Consider the following 23,500-nt stretch of genomic DNA (forward strand, 5'->3'; position numbering starts at 1 on the left):
AATTCAATGAATAATTGACTGGAATATCATCCCCTTCCATTGCGCTAAAATTGGTGTGTGAATGAGAAAAGGAAACACACAAAATAACAATAAATATTCATTTGCCAGCTGAGCTGATGTGTCGCTACGTTTAGCAACCTTTCTTGAGCAAAGAAGATTGGTTATAAAAGACCATCCATTATCATGATACTGAGTGACACTTGTAATATTGCGAGGGAGCATAAGAGAGCAAAAATGAGCTTTAACACGAATTTGTTGAATATACTAATAATCCTTTACGTATGTCTCAACTGGGGTTGCAGCGAGGGAGCTCGAGAAAAACAGAAGAGAGAGCTTGATTTTCATACCATCCGACTCAGCTCTCTCTTCCCTTCATCATCAGCACCTCGTGTTCTTTCTACAAGAGGTAATATTCTCTTGCCCAATTCAGTTTCTGGTGATTCATTTTCATTGTGTTTTAGTTATATACATGTGATAGATGAATATGGCATATAACAATATATATATGTATGTATGTTATTAGTATGCCCTTTCACATACTTACACAATTGGTGTTCTTGATATAGAAAAATCATATGGATGTATATTTTAGTTGTTTACTAGTATCAATCAACTTGCAATTAAGGCCTAATATCGACCATTAGGGCATTGATATTACCATCACATGGTTACAGAAAGCTATACTTAGGTCTCTAGTAAATGCTTGACAGGACCATTGACAAACACACATACACATATAATATCTGTAGCCTATTTGACTAGCTAGTCAAGTAAGTTGATTAATATGACCACAACTCTATTACATGAAAATTTTCTATCTTATTTTGCTAGATAATATATGCATGAATACCAATATACATCAATAACCACAAAATGATGTTTATTTTTCTACTATGTGACCATGTTTCTTCTGTCTAATGTGAAATTGTGAACCTATCTTTTCTCAGCTTCCAATACGAAGTCCTCGCTGCACGTGACGCACAGACACGGCACGTGCTCGCGTTTAACCAATGGCAAAGCCACGAGTCCTCCAGACCATGCCGAGATCCTCAAACTCGACCAAGCGCGCGTTAACACGATCCACTCGAAACTGTCGAAGAAGCTCCCAGATCTTATCAGGCAAAGCACGTCAACGGATCTACCAGCTGAAGACGGAAGCGCCTACGGATCAGCAAACTACGTTGTGACCGTCGGAATCGGAACACCGGAACACGATCAGTCTCTGATGTTCGACACAGGAAGCGATCTGACGTGGATTCAATGCGAGCCATGTGTTGTAAGTTGCTATTACCAAGAGGAACCAATCTTTAACCCGTCTTCGTCATCTTCATACCGCAACGTCTCTTGCCAATCGGCGGAGTGTAGTTCTCTCTCTTCTGCTACAGGTTCGGTTTTCCGTTTTTTTTTTAAATATACATAAAGTTTATTATAATAATAAACTAAATTTTAGAAATTTCCTTTTATACTTCATAAATTAATAAAAAATATTATGAATTTAAGTTATACTTATAGTAAATATGTTGTAAATATTTGTTCTATATATTTATTTCTAAAAAATATTAATAATTTTGTATAATTTTAATTTATTAACAAAATTTCTATAATATCTTTTAATAAATTTATTCTCAATTTTTTAGTTAATTTATTTTATTACTAATAAACTAAATTTATTAATGAGAAATTCTCTATGATAGTCCTTTTTAAGTTTTTGTCACAAAAATAAACTTCAATAAATAAAATAACCAAAATAAGTTTTATTAAATGATAAAAATGTATTTTAAAAAAAATAAAAAAATAAAATTAAAATTTTCAAAATAAAAATGGACTATTTTGGTCATTTTCTTTTTTTAGAGCTATTTTTGTAACAAAAACTTAAAAAGTACAATCCTATGGAATTTCTCATTAATAAATTTTATTAATAAACTAAATTAACTAAAAAATGGGGAATAAATTAATTAAAAGATACTATAGAAATTTTAATAAATTTAGTTTATTATTATACTGTCGTAGCTTATTTGACAGTTTTTTTTTGCCTGCTGGTTAGGTCGCGCTGGAATATGCACGGGTTCGAGCCCGCGTTCAAAATGCATCTACATTATTCAATACGGCGATTCATCGTACTCCGCTGGATTGCTCGCTAAGGAAAAGTTTACCCTAACGAGTTCAAACGTATTCGACGGTGTTAATTTCGGCTGCGGCGGGAACAACCAAGGGACATTCCTCGGAGTCGCCGGACTTCTCGGCCTCGGCCGCGGCGAGCTCTCTTTTCCGTCGCAGACGGCGGCGGCCTACAACAAGATCTTCTCCTACTGCCTCCCATCTTCATCCAGCTACACCGGACACCTCACCTTCGGATCCGCCGGAATCTCCAGCTCCGTTAAATTCACTCCGATGTCCACGATCAAAAACAGTCCATCCTTCTACGGTCTCGACATGATCGGAATCTCCGTCGGCGGTCAGAAACTGGAGATTCCTCCGACGGTGTTCTCTACTCCGGGAGCTCTGATCGATTCCGGAACCGTCGTTTCTCGTCTCCCGCCGAAAGCCTACGCGGCGCTGCGAAGCGCGTTTAAGGCGGAGATGTCGCAGTATCCGACCGCGGCGGGCTTCTTGATCTTGGACACGTGCTTTGATTTCACCGGGTTTGAGACGGTGACGCTCCCGAGGGTGTCGTTTACCTTCAGCGGTAGCGTCGTCGTGGACCTTGAGCCGACAGGGATATTATACTCGCCTACCACGTCGTATTATTGTTTGGCGTTTGCAGGGAATGACGATGACGGTAAAGCTGCCATCTTCGGGAGCGCTCAGCAGCAAACGTTGGAAGTTGTGTACGACGGTGTGGGTGGGCGGGTCGGGTTTGCTCCAAATGGTTGTAACTGACAGGTGGGTATATTTTTATTTACGGATTTGGCGCCAAATTTGTTTTATTAATCAAGTGTGTAATTTGTGTGAGAAAGTCCACGTAATGGTCTTTTCAAAAAAAAAAAAAGTCCACGTAATGGTCTTTGAAGTGTAAAATGTTAGTTTATTTGACTAATGAGCTGTTCGTTTGGTTGCCGCAGGTACCGCCGGCGGCGGCAGCGGCAGCGCCAATATTTTGTGTCAACTCTTGTTCGTTTCGTTGACGCAGGAAGCTGCGTCTGACGCCGCGTCCGAACACCGCGTCCTGCGGCTGACGCCGATAAAACCTGCGGTCGTGATATAATATGTGGCAGCTTCAGCGGTAGCGTCTGCGTCTGCGAAACGAACAACAACTGTCTTCATTGACGCTGCCGCCGCCGCTGCCGCTGACGCTGAAACCTGCGGCAACCAAACGAACATGGTTTAAGTCTTTTGTTGTTTGAACAAGGCTCCTAGTTTGGAGTAGTAGCTGTTGAAACACTCCACTCTGTTTCAGTTGTATTGCAATGGCTATTTAAAAACCTGAATAATAAGAACAAAGGTAAGGTTTTGTTCTAGCTTCTTCTCTCAATTTATAACATAATACACGTTTATCGTAAAAGACCAAACTGTTAATTTACATTTTTACTCAAATACAGTGATGTTGATGAACAAACTAAGAATTTCAATGGTGACACATATAAAATAAATAAAGAGCAAAATTTTAGTGATTCATATTAGAAAAACTGGGGAAAGAGGTCCCTTGAGAGCTAATAATACAATTCATATTTTTGATGAACAATGAACATTCTACTTCAAAGCGAAAAGGTTATATTGGTTTCTGAGTCTTGAAAATGCTACAAGGAGAACATAACATGAGAATATCCACATGGATATTCCTCCTCATGATAGGATTGTCAATGAACACAAGATTTTTCTTCTGGTACAGTAACCAACTCGAGGAGGGGGTAGCCATGAAACCCAGTCTGATGCATGTAGTTTTTTGGTTTTTGAAACTGACAATGAAGAGGAAGAACAAAAATCCTTCACACCCACAGTCCAAAGTCCAAACCCGTTTCTTCAAGTCGGATTCGGAACCTTACTTTTTACACGGATTCAGCTATTATTCGGATGGGCTTTTCCGCAACGCAGGAAGTTATCTAATGGGCCTTTTAACAACCCAAACCCATGCAGCTGTTCGGCTTCCAAACCGGTACGGGTTCGGTTTAATCGATATTTCTGAGACAGTTTTTATCCAACAAAGAAATTAATTGCTTGCCGCTAGTAACACGCTGCGAATGAATTAGTCGGTCCAAATTAACACGCTGCGTTTTAGCTTCTCGACGCTAGGAAGATAGCTGCAATATGCAGTTATGCACACGCAAAGACTAACTATAACAACAGACCATCCAATGTTATTATATTTACATGAACCTAGAATCAATTTATTCTCATAAGATAATACTCCTTTCATTTCTCCCTTTACATCAACCCACTATAAACTATGAGTGGAAATTCGTATTAAATTTCTATCTTAGTGGAAAACTCATCGGATAAAAACATAATCCATGGTGGGACGAAAAGGAAAAGAAATAAGTTCCCATGATACTATTGCTACATCAGCCATCAGCTTTCTATTTTCTAAGTATAAATCCAAAAAGGAATTTCAGTTACAAAACCACATTACTCTTTGTTAAATGGTCTCTCTTTATTTTTTTTTAATAAGTGTACCACCACAATATTATCTTTCTTGTATGAGAAACTACTTAGAATGACTCTAAACAATCATGAAATAACTAGAGTAACTCTTATAAATTTGAAACTACTAGAATAGCTTTCAGAACATTGAAATTTACGATTTTGCCATTATTAATAATTATACCAAAATTGAAAAAAAGGAATAAAGAATTTACCTTTTGTCGGGGTTCGACAACGACAGAAACACAAACCCTCTCCTTGTCGTCTCCGTCATCTCCATCTCCGACCCTCTCTTTTTCGTCACAAAACCTCTCCTCGTCGTCTCCGTCATCTCCATCTCCGACCCTCTCTTTTCCGTCCCGAGAAACCCAAATCGTTTTTGTCTCAGTCACATCCGCCTTCGTCTCCGTCTCCTTGTTTATGGACAAACCAAAATCGATTTCGGCTCAGTTACATCCGCTTCAATTGCAGCTTACTCTAATCTGTGGGTCTTTAATCTATGCTATTCGAGTTTTTGTTATTGTTTATTAGTTGATTCCAAGTAAAAAAATTGGAACCCTAATTCCCAATTTCTTCTAAACTTCAAATTTCAAATCAATTTAATTAAAAAACGTGAGATTTGTGAAAGATTCTATCTGATTGTTTGAAATTGTTTCCTTTTCGGGTATGATGTTTTCATCGGATAGTAATATTGCTTCTTCTTTTTTTGTAGGTATGGCTTCTTCTTCGGGTGCAAGAAAGTATCCGAAAAGGCTGTATGATGTTGATAAAACCCCAATTCAGAGTAGGAGCATGAACCATAGTTGTTTTTTGGCCAACATTCAAACGGTGCTAGAAGCTGTCGGAGATGATGTTGTGTCTGAGTTGAGGGAATCAGCTGTTGGAGTGATTCTGAAGCTAAAAGAGTTGGAATACACTTGGTATGCTTCTTGTGTTCACCATTTTCTCGCCAATCAATTGGCTATCGACAACATTCATGAGATGTGGTTCTTGATAGACTGTATGCCGCTGCGGTTTTTTTTTGTACGAGTTTGGAGAGATTACAGGGCTAAATTGTGATCCTTTCGACAAGAATGAGATTTGGGATGTGGAGCATGAAAGTTTTTGGCTGGAGATGAACGTGCCCACATCAGAAGGACCTACATTGAAACAACTACAAGCCCTTTTTCCTATTTGCAGAAACTGGTCTCGAGAGAAGCGAGTGATGATAGGTTTGTTGTGTCTGCTATGCATTGGGATATTTGGAATTTCAAGCAACAGCAGAATCCCTTTACATTGTGCTAAAAGAGTGATGGATCCAGCAGCTTTCCAACGATATCCATGGGGAAGTGTAGGATTTACCAGCCTTCTTGAGTCTATTAAAGTACTCACCTATGATGGAAAGAAGAGTTACACACTTCATGGTTGTGTTCGTGAGCTCTTAATATGGGTTTTTGAGTTTGTCCCTGGTTTAGGAGAGAAATTTGGGAATCGGAGAGAAGGTGCTGGTGTCCCTCTTCTGTCATGGCGGGGATCTCGTCCGCGTATCAACTTCTCAGATTTTTGTGCCCAAGAAAAGAGAACATATCAGAAGGTATGTAGAGAAGTATTAATTTTCTGTAATTAAATTTAAATTATTTTTTAACTAATCATGTATATTACACAGGTTCGTGTGAGACACATGGTTGAGAAGCCAATAAAGGATAGATATCCGAAGTGGGAAGATAATAAAGTACATACTGAGCTGGATAACATGATTCAGGACTTCCTCAAAGGTCAGCTTGATGAAAAGTATTGGGAAGTAATGCCTGCTACGAAATCGACAAAGAGAAAAAGTCACGTGAACCCACCTTGTGTTCTAGATACCATGGATGTGGGTCCTTCTACTAAGCGAAAGAAGGACACAGAACATGTCAATGGTTGCCACACATCAGAAACGGTATGTAATTATCATTTTGAATGAACGTGATATTTCTGACCAGTGGCTTAATTTTTCTTTTGGTCTGTGAATTGCTTATAGGTTGTAGCTCACAACATCGTCATACTTGGGTTGGTTGAGTCGGTGAAGAACCTGGCTGCAAAAATTGAGGAATAGATGTTACTGTAGCTGACAAGGTTAGCGAGAAACTGGACGCAACCATACAAGCTAAAGTGGATGCTATGGTGGGTTTATATAAGGATGAGGTAATGATGAAGATTGCCATGTTGGTGGAAGACGTAAAGAATCTTAAAGAGAAGGTTGGTGTCAACATTCCTATCGATGTAGCCAACTCCAATGATCACAACTCCATTGTGCAAGAAGAGGATGATGCTTCTAGCAATGACTTGGTATGTTTTCTGAGACTCATCTTCTCTATTAATTTGTTAATATCACTGTCATTGGTATGTTTTCTGAGACTCATCTTCTCTGTTAATTTGTTAATATCACTAACACTTGTATTCTATTACACAGTCATGGATGCTTCAGAAGAAGATAAATTCACAAGATGGTTTACCAATCGAATGTGTTATTAAAAAGGAGAAAAAGAAGACGATGGTGAAGCAGGAGCGTAAGACCAGTGATGTGAAAAATAAAGGGAAGAAAGCTGAAGTGCCAGTGAAGAAAGTAGAGAAGGAGAAAGCATTTGTCATCCCAGAACTAAATGACAAATCTATTTCTTCAGGAGATTGGAAGAATCATTTGGTGTGGGAAAAGAGTGATAAGTGTAGACAAGTGATGCAAGAACTTGCTTCAACTTTGGAGAAAGTAAAGGTCAGACGAAAACCCCACTTGACAAAGACTCAACTATGGCTGTTTGTAGGGAACTCAACTGTCAAGCGTATAATCACTGGTGTCACTCCATCTACGGTGTCGTACGACCCATTTGCTAAAGTTGAGTCACAGAAATTGGTGAAAGTTATGGACTTTGTTAAGCGAGATTTGTAAGTGTCTTCTCTTGCCTCTAATATTCTCTTCCATCCTATTTCTTCTTATATATATGGTGCTTGAATGCTCTGTTTTAGGGAACAAGAGGAATCTAGATATGGTGAGTTTTGCGCTCAGTTTTACTTAAAGATAATGGTGCCAAGAGATGTGTGGCCAACAGATAAGTACGGCTGGCTGTCTGACTCGGTGAGTTTTCTAAACTGATTATCGGCTTCACAAGAGTAATGGCTTACAGATTTTTAGTAATTGTTTTCATTGTTACAGCACATTGCCGCAACGATGCTCATGTTTCACAGACGTTCCATGCAATCCACATCTCCATATTCTTCCTCTCGAGTTGCATTTCTAGATCGGTGGTTCATGAAGTCATGGGTTAATGACTTCGAAAAACAGGACAAGAAGAAGATTGAGGTGTCAGATATGTACATCAAGGCTTTCAATGGAGAATACCCGGAACAGTTTGTGACCGGGAAGAAGTGGTATGAAGATGTCGACATCTTGTTCCTCTGAGACCATGTTAACGGAGACCATTGGGTTGCTCTACGCATTGATTTACGGAAGTCGACAATCCATGTATATGATAGTATTCCGAGTGTGGTGAAGGAACATAAGGAGCTGACGGAGGAGTGCAGGCCATTCATGAAAATGATTCCACTGGTGCTTAACAAGATGCTGCCTCCAAATTCGGAAAGGAAGAAGACTGAGCAGCAGTTCGCCTTACGTAGGCACAAGGATGCCCCCCGGAACGATGACCCAGGAGATTGTGGTGTGTACTCTTTGAAGTACATTGAATGTCTTGCTATTGGATGTACTTTTCAGGGCTTGAGTGATACGATCATACCGGAACAAAGAATGAAGTTGGCAGCGGAGATCTATGAAGAGGTGGTCGAGGTTGGTGCAGAAGGATGATTTACTGGTTGCTTTGACCAATTATAATGTTGTAGGACGTGTATCATGGATGTTTTATTTTAGTACTTGGAGTAGTAGATTTAACTTGGATGGTTTTATTTAAATACTCTTTAGTAGTATGATTTGGTGGTTGCTTTGATCACTCCTATTTTTGTACTTGGAGTAGTAGATTTAACGTTTCAAACTGAATGTTTTCTTACGATCACAAGACGTATTGCAACACCAAACAGTATACCAAAGACCAAAGTAAATGAAAAGTAATGTATCACCAAAGACCAAAGTGTAAATGTATTGCAACACCAAAGAGTATACCACTAAATGTAGCACCAGCGTAAATGAAATCTAATGACCAAAGCCTGAAACTAGATCGAATACTCATCACTTAAGAGGACATGTTTTAGAATTATGTCCCATCTGGTTATAAATTCTACATGTGTGTTCCTTCCTTGGCCGTTTTTTATCTGCAACTTTCTCCAAAATAGATTTATGTCTTGATTTTTTTGGTCTTCCTGGTGGTTGACGGACATCAGGTGGTAAACAGATTTGCTTTGCAACTTCTTCTGGAATTGGAACAACATCATCTTTGGGCATAACAACATTGAAATATGCATTGTATAGGTACTGCTTCCGATAGTAATGGTGGCAAAGTGATATACGTGATATCTTTCTAGCTTCAGCAGCAGCTATAGCATGAGCACATGGTAGCTTCTCCAAATCAAATCGGCAGCAAGAACATTTCTTCTCGGTCAGATTTACAACATGTAAAGACGAGACTCCTGTCACCTGTGACTGATGAATGTCTATTGCTTGAACCTTTAGTAGATTAGCAATAGGTATCCGGCCCTGCAACATGTTAAAGCTTAGTATATTAGCAGATATTCTAACGAAACACATAACCTGATTTAAAAAATATTACCTCCAACACTTTCTCTACACCACGAGTAAGAATGGTTTTCATCAACTCAGCGTCATGTTTTCTTGTTGCAAACCAGCGTGTCATCATTAGTCGGATTGACTCTAGAAGGTGAACAATTGGCAAGCTTCTAGCACCTGACAAAGCTTTGTTTATGGATTCAGCTATGTTACTTGTAAGGAGGTTATATCTGTCACCTCTGAAATGAGCTTGTGCCCACTTACGTACATCAGCACGTTCCAAATATGCATGCAAATCTGGATTTAACTCTTTGATTGTCTCAAAGGTTGCTTGAAAGTCAGTTAACCTAAAAGAGTTGGCTGCTTTTTTTACCAGTCCAAACAAATCACGCCCTTTGTATCGTAACAAGATATTTTTATATAAGTGGTACGTGCAAATGCCCCTACTTGCCAATGGAGAGACCACTGCAATAGCTTTCCCTATTGACTTGTGCCTGTCAGAGATTAATGCCAATCCTTCATCATCGGGTATCACACGACTGAGTTGGCGGAAAACCATGTCCATGATTCATCATTCTCTGTGTCAACCATAGCAAACGCAATTGGAAAGATTTGAAAATTACCATCTTGTAACGTTGCAATCAGAAGCGTTCCTTTGTATTTCCCTTGCAAAAATGTTCCATCAACCACCACCACCTTCCTCAAATATGGAAAGCCAGTAATGCTAGCGCCGAATACAAGGAATAAGTACTTAAATATATTCTCTGTATCAACTTCCAGTCGAGTTAAAGTCCCTGGATTTGACATTCTAATCATGTGCAGGTAAGTAGGTAATTCTTGGTATCCATTCTCTGAAGAACCCATTACGAGATCTCTAGCAGCTATAAGTGTACGACGCGCTTTCCAATAATCCATCTGCAATATACAAAAAAAGTAACCCATTTAAAAGGAAGCAAAGGTCAGACAAGAAAGTATATTTGAGGCAAAAATGTAGTCGACCTTTGTTCCGAAGATCAGGTTCATAGCACTAGAAACGTGACGTGGCAAAATTGATGGTCCAACCCCACCAACATAGTCTTTGTACAAGAGTCCAAGAATTTCAGGAGTAGCTTGTCGGGAACGAGATGAACGTTCTGTTATGGAGCAGGTATGTTCCTCTACATATACTCGGATTGTAAACTTTGATGATTCACCTACTGGTGAAGCTCTAAGCTTCCACGTACAACCTTCTAGCCAACATTTTACACGAAACAGATTCCTTGTAGATTTATCCACATCAAAATCGAAACGTTGGACAACTGAACATATCTTCAGACGTGTCTCCAATACATCTTTGGAATCGAAATTCTGTCCCACTGCAAATTTGAATGACCGCAAATCAGATATACTCATCGGAGGCTCTCTTTCTTGTGTCTTAACTACTCTTGCAGAAATCATATTTGTAGAAGATCCCTGGACCTCTTCTACATGGTCTGGTGGAATCCCGTATGTAGTAAAGTTTTCATCATCAGATGTTGCTCCATCAGAATCATCACAGTAATCGAATCGATCACCCTCTTCGTCTGTATCTTCTTCGTCTTCACACAATGGCTCATCTCCTTGTATGGGTTGTTTCTGATATTCGACAGCCCCTTTCCCACCAATTCTGTTAACTTTAAACTCTACACATAGTCGAACGTTTTCAACTTTGCAGAGACCCAAGAATGCATAAAACTGCCTATCGTTTCCTATTTTCACAGGTGGTGTATCGATGCTTTGTTTGTGTTGATTCTGCTTTGGCAAAAGGTACCGCAATTCCACGTCGTTTTCTGCAAAATCAACTCCGTAATCCTCAAGTATGATTTTCACAAAATCTTCAAGTCGAGTGTCTTCATTCGCAGCAACCAATATGCTTCCTCGCTCATTATCTACGTCAGATAACCACTTAGTTTTCTGAACTTTCCACTTCCCAGAAACGAGAATTATGTGTTCCATAACTCTCCACTCAATATGAATTAAAAGATGCAGTTGTAAATCACCATGAAAGTAAGAGGAAGAAGACGACAAAGAACCAAAGAACGTAAAACCTAATTTGGAAAAATGTGGCCGTAATACTCTTAAACCTAAACTTAGGTTCAAAATTGGTTTAAATTAATTTAAACCGAAAATAAATCTAAACCAAAATTTTAAATTAATTAAAACCCAATCCAGAAAATCTAAACCGGAATCCAATTTAAATTAAATCGGAAACTATGGGAATTTAGCTGGAAATTCGGATTTTGTTCCACTCTAGTAATTAAAAAAAATTTCAAAAGTCTGCCGTCAAAGACGACAATTTCTAAAATCGGCCACCAAATAGATACAAAAGTCGATTGCAAATTTAAATCGGGTAAACAAATCTGTCATAAAAACTTAAGTCTAATACCGATAAACATATCTGTCTGAAAACTCTATCTACTCCGGAAAAAAACTGACGATTACAAAAAAAAAGGTTAATACATTCGACAGACTAAAATAGATAAATCTATCGACACCCTTAAATCAGACATACAAATCTGCCATCTTAAAAACATCTGTCGTAACACAAAAGTCTGCCACCAAATACTTAGCATATATAAATTCAATAGCAGTTTAAATTAATAGATTTATATTTCGATAGATTTTTTTTTCGTTAGATAAATCTGCCGCCGGAATTTTCTAAATAAATTAAAATGGCATTTTTGTAATATTCTTTTTTCATCATAACTATGGAGAAGGGCATTTTCGGCCATAAAATATTTTTGGTAATTTTAAATTTTTATGAATCATTCTAGGCATTTCTTAATTAATTTGAATCATTCTAGGAAGTTCTTGTATATATGTTCCATTTTCGATATGAATGTATGTAACACACCAAAAAACAGTTTCTGTGAATGGCAAATTTGTATAACCGTTGAATTTCTGTGAACGGTCAACGTGGAGAATGTTGAACTTTCTGTGAACGGCTCTCGAGCTTCCGAAAGGCATATAATTAAGCGATTAGTCACTTTCTAAGTTTCTAGAAATTATGATTCAGATTCCAGCTTTCTCCCACTTCCTTTACATTAAGATTCTTTATGAAGAATCTTTATCTTTAGTTCCCACTCGTAAATCATTATACTTATCATATTAGTACTATTAATTTCCGCAAAACACAACGAGGCCCACACATGCACTTAATTGATGTTCTTGTGGACTTATCATCTCAATCATACATGGATGTTTTCGGTTACTGTCGTCTAACTTCACAATTACTTTACGGTAAATTAATTAAACTATTGTTCGTTATACACGTTCATGTAAAGACTATTTAATCTATCAAATGGTTATTAAAGATTATAGTATAATTAATATCGCTGAGATTGATTACGTGAAGCAACACCTTTGTTCCCAATTAATTACAAGCATATGGTATGTTACTCACGGTTGCCCAAAAAAAGGTATGTTACTCACATGTATAAGTTAGCTAGAATCAAGCGATAGAATGTGAAATGATCGCCTGAATAAACTGTTTTCTTTTTGTTGGATACTACTACTTCATTACTTTAAATCCATTGAATGTAAAAGCAACCTTAATTATTGTTTGCATTTAATGAGACTAATCCCTTATATATTAATTGAGGAACATTTGAAAAGATGTAACCTCAATTTTGTATTAATTAAAAGAGGCTCCAATGCATAGGTGGCACTCAATTAGGTAGTCAATTACATTCAATTGAAAAATAAGTAGGTCCACATTCGATTTTTATATGTTGTTAGATACATAAGTTGGTCAAACTATATGATATAATGATATGATATGATATTTTCTTTTCTTAAATAAAACCTACGGAATTACCATAAATGACTAATATATATATGACAATTAATGAGTTTAATAATAAAGATTTGATAACAATGTATATCTCCTCCATCATTTTTTGTTTAATTTTATATTATTAAAATAAATTAAACAATCAAATTAGCTATAAAAATAAAATTTAGATTTTTTCGTATATGTTATATTTTGAATTTTTAAAAACGACAATAAATGACTAAAACTATTAAAATTATTATGTTAAAAATTAATGATCAATTGGTTTAACATTTTTATTATAAGAAGATACACATGATTTTAAAACCATATGAGTAAAAAATATCATTTAATAATAAAATAAATAAATATATATATATATATATATATATATATATATATTAAACACTATATACCATAAGATTACATAAATATTTTAATATTAAAACTTTCAATGAATTTTCAAGAACATTTATAAATTATAAATTTATTAAAGATTTCAGATTGAAAATTTTGTTATCGATGATTTAAATATTTTGTTATAAAACGATATGAACGATCATAGAACTGTATGATTATAAATTCTTATTTAATAAATAACTATACAAAATATATTATTCCTAGAAAAATAGGTTGGTTCATCTTAACTTATATTACACTTTTTATTAAACTAACTATCGAATTGATAAATAACGTACCAAAAAATATTTTGCACTTTCCTTAAATAAAAGCTACGAAATTACCTAATATGATTAACGTATATGTGAAAATTAATTATAATGAAAATAAATATTTGATAACAATTTTTGTATCTTAGTTCTTTTTTAATTTTATATTATTAAAATATATTTAAAAATCACATTAAATATATAATAAAAACATTTATAATTTTTCTTATATGTTATATTATGAATTTTTCAAAACGTCTATAAATTATTAGAAATTTGAATATCCCCACTCTGAAAATTTTGTGATCAATAGATTATTTTTTTTGTCATAATAAGTTACAAATGATCATAAAATTGTATTAATATGAACTTTTATTTAATATTATAAGAAGATACACATTATTTTAAAACCATATGAGTAAAAAATATCATTTAATAATAAAACATATATATTTATATATATATAGAGATTATACTATATACCATAAGATTACATAAATATTTTAATATTCAAACTTTCAATGAATTTTCAAAAACATTTATAAATTATAAACTTATTAAAGATTTCACATTGAAATTTTTGTTATCGATTATTTAAATATTCAGTTATAAAATGATATGAATGATCATAGAACTGTATGATTATAAATTCTCATTTAATAAATGAGTATATAAAATATACTATTCTTAGAAAAATAGGTTGGTCCATCTTGACTTACATTATATTTTTTATTAAACTAACTATCTAATTGATAAATAATCTACCAAAATTTTTTTTGCACTTTCCTTAATTAGAAGCTACGAAATTACCTAATATGATTAACGTATATATGAAAATTAATTATTATGAATAATAAATATTTGATAACAATTTTTGTGTCTTAGTTCTTTTTTTAATTTTATATTATTGAAAGACATTAAAAAATCACATTAAATATATAATAAAAACATTTATATTTTTTCTTATATGTTATATTTGAATTTTTCAAAATGTCTATATATTATTAGAAATTTGAATATTCCCACTCTGAAAATTTTGTGATCAATAGATTATTTTTTTGTTATAATAAGTTACAAATGATCATAAAATATAACGCATATGAATTTTTATTTAATAAATATTCAAACTAAATAATATATATATATAAACACTAATGATTTAAAGCAACAAGATTGGCTGATCAATTTAGTCGTCCAGTTGAAATCTTTCAAAAGTATGTGAAAGACTAAAGTCAAAGTAAATATTGATTTAAAATAGTAGTTATATTTTACTAACCAAATACCGAAAAAAACCGAACCGAACCGAAACTAACCCGATATCCGAGTTGAACACCCGTAATCCAAATGAAGCCAAACTATTGTTTCATTCTCCAAAATATAATAAAAATAATAACTTAATCCCGCGCAAGGCGCGGGTCTTATCCTAGTATTCATTATATGGGCAAATGAAAACTACAATCACGCATTAGTTAATATAATGAGCAAATTGCATACATGTGTTATCATTGAACATTTAAAATAATTGAAACTTTAGTTTATGTCACAAACTAATTTATAAGCATCTCACAGCCATGCATAATTTGACACCTTGATACACAACTTAATGAATAGTTGAGTGGAATAAATTTCCTTTTATTCCCCTTTGATCGTGCTAAAATCGGTGTGTGAAAGAGAGAAGAAAACACATAAAATAACAATAATACTCCTTTGCCAGCTGATGTGTCGCTATCTGACTGGATAATGAAACAAATGGAATAGGGTCCCCAAAATGAAGATATATTTGGATGAGTGGATTGCTTCTTACGTTTAGCAACCTCCACTAGAGACTTTCATGAGCAAAGAAGAGTGGCTATAAAGGACCGGCCATTATCATGATATTGAGTGACACTTCTAATAACGTGAGGGAGAAGAAGAGAGCAAAAATGAGCTTTAATAGGATGAATATCATAATAATCCTTTGTGTATGTCTCAACTGGGACTGTAGCGAGGGAGCTCAAGAAAAACAGAGGAGGGCGATTGATTCTCATACTATCCAACTCAGCTCTCTCTTCCCTTCATCGTCATCACCTTGTGTTCTTTCTACAAGAGGTAAATATTCCCTTGGCCAATTCAATTTCTGATGAATTCTAGTTATATACATAAGATAGATGAATATAGCATATAGCGTACTATATATATGTTATTTAGTCCTTTTATGTACTTACGTTATTGGTGTCCTTATTATGTAAAGATCATATAGACGTATACTTTAGTTGTTAAGTATTAATTAAGTTACAAGTAAGACCAAATTTTTGCATTAACATTACCATCACATGATAATAGAAAGTGATATAGTTAGATGTTTATTGCTTGAGAAACATATAGCCGTGATTAATATTTTGCTAGCTGCCTAGCTAGTTAATTAGTGAGTTAATATGAATACAACTATGTTTTAGACTCCAATAGTTGATAATATTACAAGAAATTTTTCTATTTTACATTGTTTGATAATATATGAATAATAAATTAAAATACATCAACAACCACAAAATAATGTTTATTTTTTAACAGAATCTGTGGGCATTTTATTGCTGTTTCTAACGTGAACTTATCTACTCAGCTTCCAGTACAAAGTCCTCACTGCACGTGACGCACAGACACGGCACGTGCTCGCGTATAACCAATGCAAAAGCCAAGAATCCAGACCATGCCGAGATTCTTAGACTGGACCAAGCGCGCGTCAACTCGATACATTCGAAACTATCGAAGAAGCTCACAGATCGAGTCAGGCAAAGCAAGTCAACGGATCTACCTGCTAAAGACGGAAGCACCTACGGTTCAGGAAACTTCGTCGTAACCCTCGGAATCGGAACACCGAAACACGATCTGTCTCTGATCTTCGACACAGGAAGCGACCTGACGTGGATTCAATGCGAGCCATGTGTTCGAACTTGCTATTCCCAAAAGGAACCAATCTTTAACCCGTCTTCCTCTTCCTCATACCACAACGTGTCTTGCTCATCGGCTGAGTGTAGCTCACTCTCTTCCGCTACAGGTTTTTTCTTTTTCTCAATTATTGTAAATCCGGTTTAAGATTTCTGATCCGGTTATGTTAACCGTTTCCGGTTAGGTAATTCCGGAACATGCTCGGCTTCGAACTGCGTCTACGGTATTCAATACGGCGATCAATCATTCTCCGTTGGCTTTCTCGCTAAAGAAAAGTTTACTCTAACGGCTTCTAACGTATTCGACGGCGTTAACTTCGGCTGCGGTGAGAACAACCAAGGACTCTTCACCGGAGTCGCCGGACTTCTCGGCCTTGGCCGTGACAAGCTCTCTTTCCCGTCGCAGACGGCGGCGACCTACAACAAGATCTTCTCCTACTGCCTCCCTTCTTCCGCTAGCTACACCGGTCATCTCACCTTCGGATCCGCCGGAGTCTCCAGATCCGTTAAATTCACTCCGATCTCCACGATCACCGACGGCACATCCTTCTACGGTCTCGACATCGTCGGAATCTCCGTCGGCGGTCAGAAACTGGCGATTCCTCCGACGGTGTTCTCCACTCCGGGAGCTCTGATCGATTCCGGTACCGTCATCTCTCGCCTCCCGCCGAAGGCCTACGCGGCGCTGCGAGGCGCGTTCAAGGCGAAGATGTCGCAGTACAAGAATGCGTCGGGAGTCTCGATCTTGGACACGTGTTTTGATCTCACCGGGTTTAAAACGGTGACGATCCCGACGGTGTCGTTTTACTTCAATGGTGGGGCCGTGGTGGAGCTTGGCTCGAAAGGGGTTTTGTACGCGTTTAAGATGTCGAAGGTTTGTTTGGCGTTTGCAGGGAATAGCGATGATAATAACGCTGCTATCTTTGGGAACGTTCAGCAGCAAACGCTGGAAGTTGTGTACGATGGTGCGGCCGGGCGGGTCGGGTTTGCTCCGAATGGGTGTAGTTAATGAAAACATTATGGGTAAATTTTATTTATGGATTTGGCGCCAAATTAGCTTTATCCTTAATCAAGTGTGTAATTTGTGCGAGCACGTGATGGTCTATGAAAGTGTAAATGGTACACATTTATTGTAAAAGGCCAAACTGTTAATTTACATATTTTACTCTAAAATACAGAGTGATGTTGGTGAACAAACTAATTGGGTTTGGTAATGACGTATTAAAAGCCCAAACTGTTAATTTACATATTTTACTCCAATACAAAATGACGTTGGTGAACAAACTAAATGTTCTTTTAACGTTTTAAAAGCCTGTATGTGAACTCATGCAGATATTGCTTTCGAGTTGTATTCGGTTTTGGTCAGAGAGACGTTCTTCTAGATTTGTGAAGAAATCTTTTGTGACGCGTGCGTGCAAATTCAAATTCAAACTGGTGGAAAATAATTTCAACTCAGTCAAACCGACAAACGTGACCGAATTACAAATGTCGCTTTTTATGATATATAAACGAGTTAAATAACGAAGAGCATGGACCTACTTACAATAGCATATTTGTAAGTTGTAACTAGTTGGCTGGATTCACTGCCCAATCAATTGCCTAGTTGGTGGAATATTACAACCCCTTTAATACGGCTAGCCTAGACTTAAAGACTTGGAATGTAGACAAAACACACCGAATGAAACAAACATATAGTGAAAAATTAATTACAACCCTTTTTGTAAGCCACTTGGAATATCAACCCCTTTAGTACACTGGACGTGGAAAGAGGGTCCCAACTTATGTGATATATATATATATATATGGTTGTAATCTAGGGGTTTCATAACACCAATAACAAGACACTTTCTTCAGCAAACATATTGGCTTGGCTGGCTTGGCTATAAAAGGCCCAGCCAAGTTCATCTAATTGAGTGACATTTCTTAATATTGCTGCTGTTAGGGAGAGGGTCAAATTAGTAAGCATAATGAGGAATGTATTGAATATTATACTAATCTTTTGGGTATATCTCAATTGGGGTTGTACTGAGGGAGCTCAAGAAAGAGAGAGTAGAAACGTGGATTATCACACAGTTCAACTCAGCTCTCTTTCACCAACAGGTTATTATTATCTTAGTTAACCAGTTCAATCTTCATGTGCTCTCTGTTTAATTTATGTTAATTTGGGTCCTATGTTGCTTTTATCGTGAATTTCGTGGCTCAGGATCTAATACCAAGGGGTCACTGCACGTAGTGGACAAGAATGTCGTGCGCTCGCCTCTTAGGAGAAGCAAAGTTACGAGACTCGACCTTGACAACATCCTCAGGCACGATCAAGCACGCTTAGACTATATCCACTCTAGACTGTCAAATAATTTCGCTGACCGGCCTAGGCAAACCGAGTCTAAAGATATACCGGTCAAGGACGTGAGTAAGAGCAAGAGCGAGCTCGGTTGGGGGAGCTACATCGAGACTATTGGAAATGGAAACATCTAAACACGATCATGCAGCTACTTTCGTGATGGACAAGCTTCGCGTTATATGTTTAAGATCCCAATTATAGTGAGTTGCATTTGTTATAATATGTGCATATCTTAAGTTGTTTGATTACTCTACTCAAATTGCATGCAGCTTTATTAGAACTATTGTTTGTTTTTTTTTTGTTTTTAATAAAAATATAATATTAATAATCCCAAAAGACAGTAACAAATTCATTAACCGGTACGATCAGTGATGACCAAGGAAGGATTAAACATAACATTGTTTGTTTTTTCTTTAATTAGAACCGTTGTTTAAGAAAAAAAAATGAGAAGGTCACGCTAAAAGACACATTATGTGTTTTCTTTTCACCAAAAGACAAATTATGGATTTGGGACACTTTATGTGTACTGTGGCATTTTTATGAGACAAAATTGCCCTTGTTTTGTTTTGAGGAAGCAACCTATAGTGCAACTTAGTTACGATATTTAGTTGGAGTTTGCATTTATGACAACGAGTGACTATATCTGAGCCATTTATTTGTGTAAGATTAAATCTGAACCATTTAATTTTCTAGGAAATGAATCGATTGAATGAGTGTAAATGATATAATAGTTGTCCTCGTTTTGTCATACTGAATTACTGATATTTTCTTTTCCTTTTTAAAAAAAATCAAATTCCCATCCCACATATTTTGTGGTGACCTCTATTTCATATATATGTAAAGAAATATATAAATATACTTATAAATTAAAACACAATATTTTTTCTTTTTATTTTGATATCTTTATATATATATAATTTTTTTTTGTTAGAAATATGAGAGAAGTGTTGTTGTGAAAGTTGTGTCTTTCTCATTAGCTCTCACTATCAATATATAGTGGAGGTTCATAAGGGTTTACAACAAGGAGAGTATCTACACATTTATTACATATTGACCACAAAGATATAGTCTTGGTCAAAGCTCATAAATGCTCCGGTTGAATGAGTCTTCATCTTGACTAGTCTCGGGCGGATGTAGACGGACCGGAGACGGGTGTAGACGGACCGGATAGTCTGGTCGGATGTAAACCTCCTTGATGGTTAATGGCAATCCACATATCCATATCATGGAGGATGCCATAACCATATCGGGCTTGTAATGTGCTAACGTTGCCTCATTAAAACCTCTCCCGGAAAACCCAAAACCCAATGTGGTAAAAAGGGAAACCAAGGACAGGAAAAAGAGTACAACACACATTACTCCCCCTGATTTGGACATCACTGAAGGTCCTTGAGTCTTCGCATGCCAATCTGCTGCGTAAGCTTCCTGAATGTGCTGGTGGGAAGTGACTTGGTGAAGAGGTCGGCTGAGTTCTCACTTGACCGGATTTGAGTGACGCTGACCTCCTTGGCTTTCTGCAACTCATGTGTGAAGAAGAACTTGGGTAGTATATGTTTGGTTCGGTCACCTTTGATATACCCATCTTTGAGTTGAGCAATGCAGGCTGCATTATCCTCATATATGATGGTCGGACCATTGTCCTCGACCATTCCACTATCTGATCGGATGTGTTGAGTCATAGACCTCAACCATACACACTCACGACTTGCCTCATGCATGGCTAAGATTTCTGAGTGATTTGATGATGTGGCTGCTATAGTTTGTTTCATGGAACGCCATGATATTGCAGTACCACCATGAGTGAACACATATCCGGTTTGGGACCGAGCATGGTGTGGATCAGATAAGTAGCCTGCATCAGCAAAGCCTACTAAACCATCTTTGGTTTCATTGGTATAAAATAGACCCAAATCCTTAGTTCCTTGAAGGTAACGTAGGATATGTTTAATTCCATTCCAGTGCCTTTGGGTCGGACATGAACTAAAACGGGCTAGGAGACTCACGGCAAAACATATATCTGGTCTAGTGTGGCTAGCCAAATACAGTAACGCTCCTATGGCACTGAGGTAAGGCACTTCTGGACCCAGGACATTCTCATTCTCGTCCTTAGGACGAAATGGGTCAGTGTCCACTCCAAGGGACCTCACGACCATTGGGCTGGTCAATGGGTGAGCCTGGTCCATGTTAAATCTCTTGAGTACCTTTTCTGTATATGCCTTTTGATGCACAAGGATTCCTCCTTTTATGTACTCAAGTTGTAACCCCAAACAGACTTTAGTTTTACCTAGGTCTTTCATTTCAAACTCTTTCTTGAGATATTCAACTGTTTGGGCGATTTCCCCAGGGGTTCCAATGATGTTCAAATCATCAACATACACTGCTATGATAACAAATCCTTTGTTTGCAAACTTCTTTATAAAGATACATGGACTGATAGGGTCGTTCTTATAGCCAACTTTGGCAAGGTATTCGCTTAAGCGATTATACCACATTCGACCACTTTGCTTAAGTCCATATAAGGATTTGTTCAGCCTTATGCAGTGTTCTTCTCGAGAACCTTTATTAGCTTTGAGCTCAACACCCTCTGGTAATCTCATATATATTTCGTTATCCAGTGGACCATAAAGGTATGCGGTTACAACATCCATTAACCGCATATCCAAATTTTCTTTGATGGCCAGACTTATTAAAAATCGAAATGTAGTTGCATCCACCACAGGGGAGTATGTCTCCTCATAATCGATGCCTGGTATTTGTGAGAATCCTTGTGCAACAAGCCGTGCTTTATATCTTACAATTTCACCATATTCATTTTTCTTCCTCACAAATACCCACTTATATCCCACTGGTTTAACATTATAAGGTGTCCGGATAATCGATCCAAAGACATTCCTTTTCTTAAAAGATTCTAACTCCACGTTTATGGCTTCTTTCCATTTGAGCCAATCTGATCTTTGAGTGCACTCTAGTATAGACGTGGGTTCATGATCCTCATCTAAGTCCATAACATCAAGGGCTACTTGGTATGCAAATACATCATTGATGTCGACATCATTCCGGTTCCATCTTGTCCCAGACATTAAATAATTAATTGAGATCTCATCATTAGCACCTTCAGTACCATGAGGCTCGGCGTCCCGAGTCTCATTGGTTGGTACCTTAGGCATGGCCATTTCGGCCTTGTCTGGACAATCTATGACCTCGGTTTCTTTTGCACCTTTCTTTAGTTTCCGAGGTCTTTTATCTTTGGAACCAATTGGTCTACCACGCTTAAGACGTGCTTTAGACTCTGTAGCCACTTGATTGTGTCCATCTTGGACATCAATACTTATTGGTGCATTACAAGCTGGTATATAGGACTTAGTCACTCTTTTCGGGTCAGCAAAGGAATCAGGCAATTGATTAGCTAGCTTTTGCATATGAATTATTTTCTGGACCTCTAAATCACATGATTGAGTCCGAGGATCTTGCCATGATAAGGATGTTTGATTCCATACAATTTCTTTGCCCAGCTTGTTATTTTCTCCCCCTAATGTTGGGTACTCTGATTCATCAAAATGACAATCAGCATATCTGGCCTTAAATAAATCTCCAGTAGTAGGCTCAAGATATTTAATAATGGTTGGAGAATCAAAACCAACATATATTCCCATCCTCCTTTGAGGTCCCATTTTTGTTCTCTGTGGTGGTGCAATAGGGATGTACACAGAACATCCAAATATTTTGATATGGGATACGTCTGGCTCATGACCCGAGAGTAATTGGGATGGAGAATATTTATGTTCACTGGATGGCCTTATGCGTATTAATTCAGCAGCATGTAATACCGCATGTCCCCAAGCTGATACTGGTAGCTTCGACCTCATGAGTAATGGTCGAGCAATCAACTGGATTCTTTTAATGAAGGATTCGGCCAATCCATTCTGTGTATGTACATGTGCCACGGAGTGTTCCACACTTACCCCCATGGACATACAGTAATCATTAAAAGCTTGGGAACTGAATTCACTTGCATTGTCAAGACGTATAGTCTTTAGTGGAAAATCTGGAAAATGGGCTCGCAGTCTTATGATCTGTGCCAATAGTCTTGCCAATGCTAAGTTTCTAGATGATAATAGACAAACATGCGACCATCTGGTCGATGCGTCAATGAGGACCATAAAATATCGAAATGTCCCACAAGGTGGGTGTATTGGTCCACATATATCACCATGTATTCTTTCCAGAAAGTTTAATGTTTCCTTACTCACCTTTCCAGGTGATGGCCTTATTATTAATTTTCCTTGTGAGCATGGAATACATGTAATGCTCATAGGGATAGTTATCCTATCTTTCAAGGAATGGCCAGTTGAGCTCGAGATTATTTTGCGCATCATGGATCTGCCAGGATGGCCAAGCCTTTCATGCCATTGTTTAAAGGCTTCTCTGAACTCATTAGGAATTGAAGTGTTAGCCTCACTCGATTTTATATTGGCACAATAGAGGCCTATTGATATAGCAGGGATAGTCTCT

The 23,500-nt window shown here is 37.0% G+C and overlaps 3 protein-coding genes across 3 annotated transcripts; all 3 read left to right on the forward strand.

The window, feature by feature from the left end:
- Positions 1 to 126: 126 nt before the first annotated feature.
- LOC106414703 (aspartyl protease family protein At5g10770-like) lies at positions 127 to 3,452 on the forward strand. Its single transcript, XM_013855307.2, has 3 exons — positions 127 to 406; positions 948 to 1,385; positions 2,045 to 3,452. Exons 1-3 carry the CDS (start codon positions 184 to 186, stop codon positions 2,878 to 2,880), a joined length of 1,497 nt encoding a protein of 498 aa, XP_013710761.1. The 5' UTR covers positions 127 to 183; the 3' UTR covers positions 2,881 to 3,452.
- A 12,064-nt stretch (positions 3,453 to 15,516) lies between these two features.
- Positions 15,517 to 17,844, forward strand: LOC106415362 (aspartyl protease family protein At5g10770). Its single transcript, XM_013856040.3, has 3 exons — positions 15,517 to 15,811; positions 16,323 to 16,757; positions 16,833 to 17,844. Exons 1-3 carry the CDS (start codon positions 15,595 to 15,597, stop codon positions 17,654 to 17,656), a joined length of 1,476 nt encoding a protein of 491 aa, XP_013711494.1. The 5' UTR covers positions 15,517 to 15,594; the 3' UTR covers positions 17,657 to 17,844.
- Positions 17,845 to 18,463: 619 nt separating this feature from the next.
- On the forward strand, positions 18,464 to 19,316 carry BNAC09G45680D (aspartyl protease family protein At5g10770). Its single transcript, XM_013853499.3, has 2 exons — positions 18,464 to 18,747; positions 18,851 to 19,316. Exons 1-2 carry the CDS (start codon positions 18,615 to 18,617, stop codon positions 19,120 to 19,122), a joined length of 405 nt encoding a protein of 134 aa, XP_013708953.1. The 5' UTR covers positions 18,464 to 18,614; the 3' UTR covers positions 19,123 to 19,316.
- The last annotated feature ends 4,184 nt before the right edge of the window (positions 19,317 to 23,500 follow it).

Source organism: Brassica napus, chromosome C9 (assembly GCF_020379485.1).
Source record: "Brassica napus cultivar Da-Ae chromosome C9, Da-Ae, whole genome shotgun sequence".
In the NCBI taxonomy this organism is placed as follows: domain Eukaryota; kingdom Viridiplantae; phylum Streptophyta; class Magnoliopsida; order Brassicales; family Brassicaceae; genus Brassica; species Brassica napus.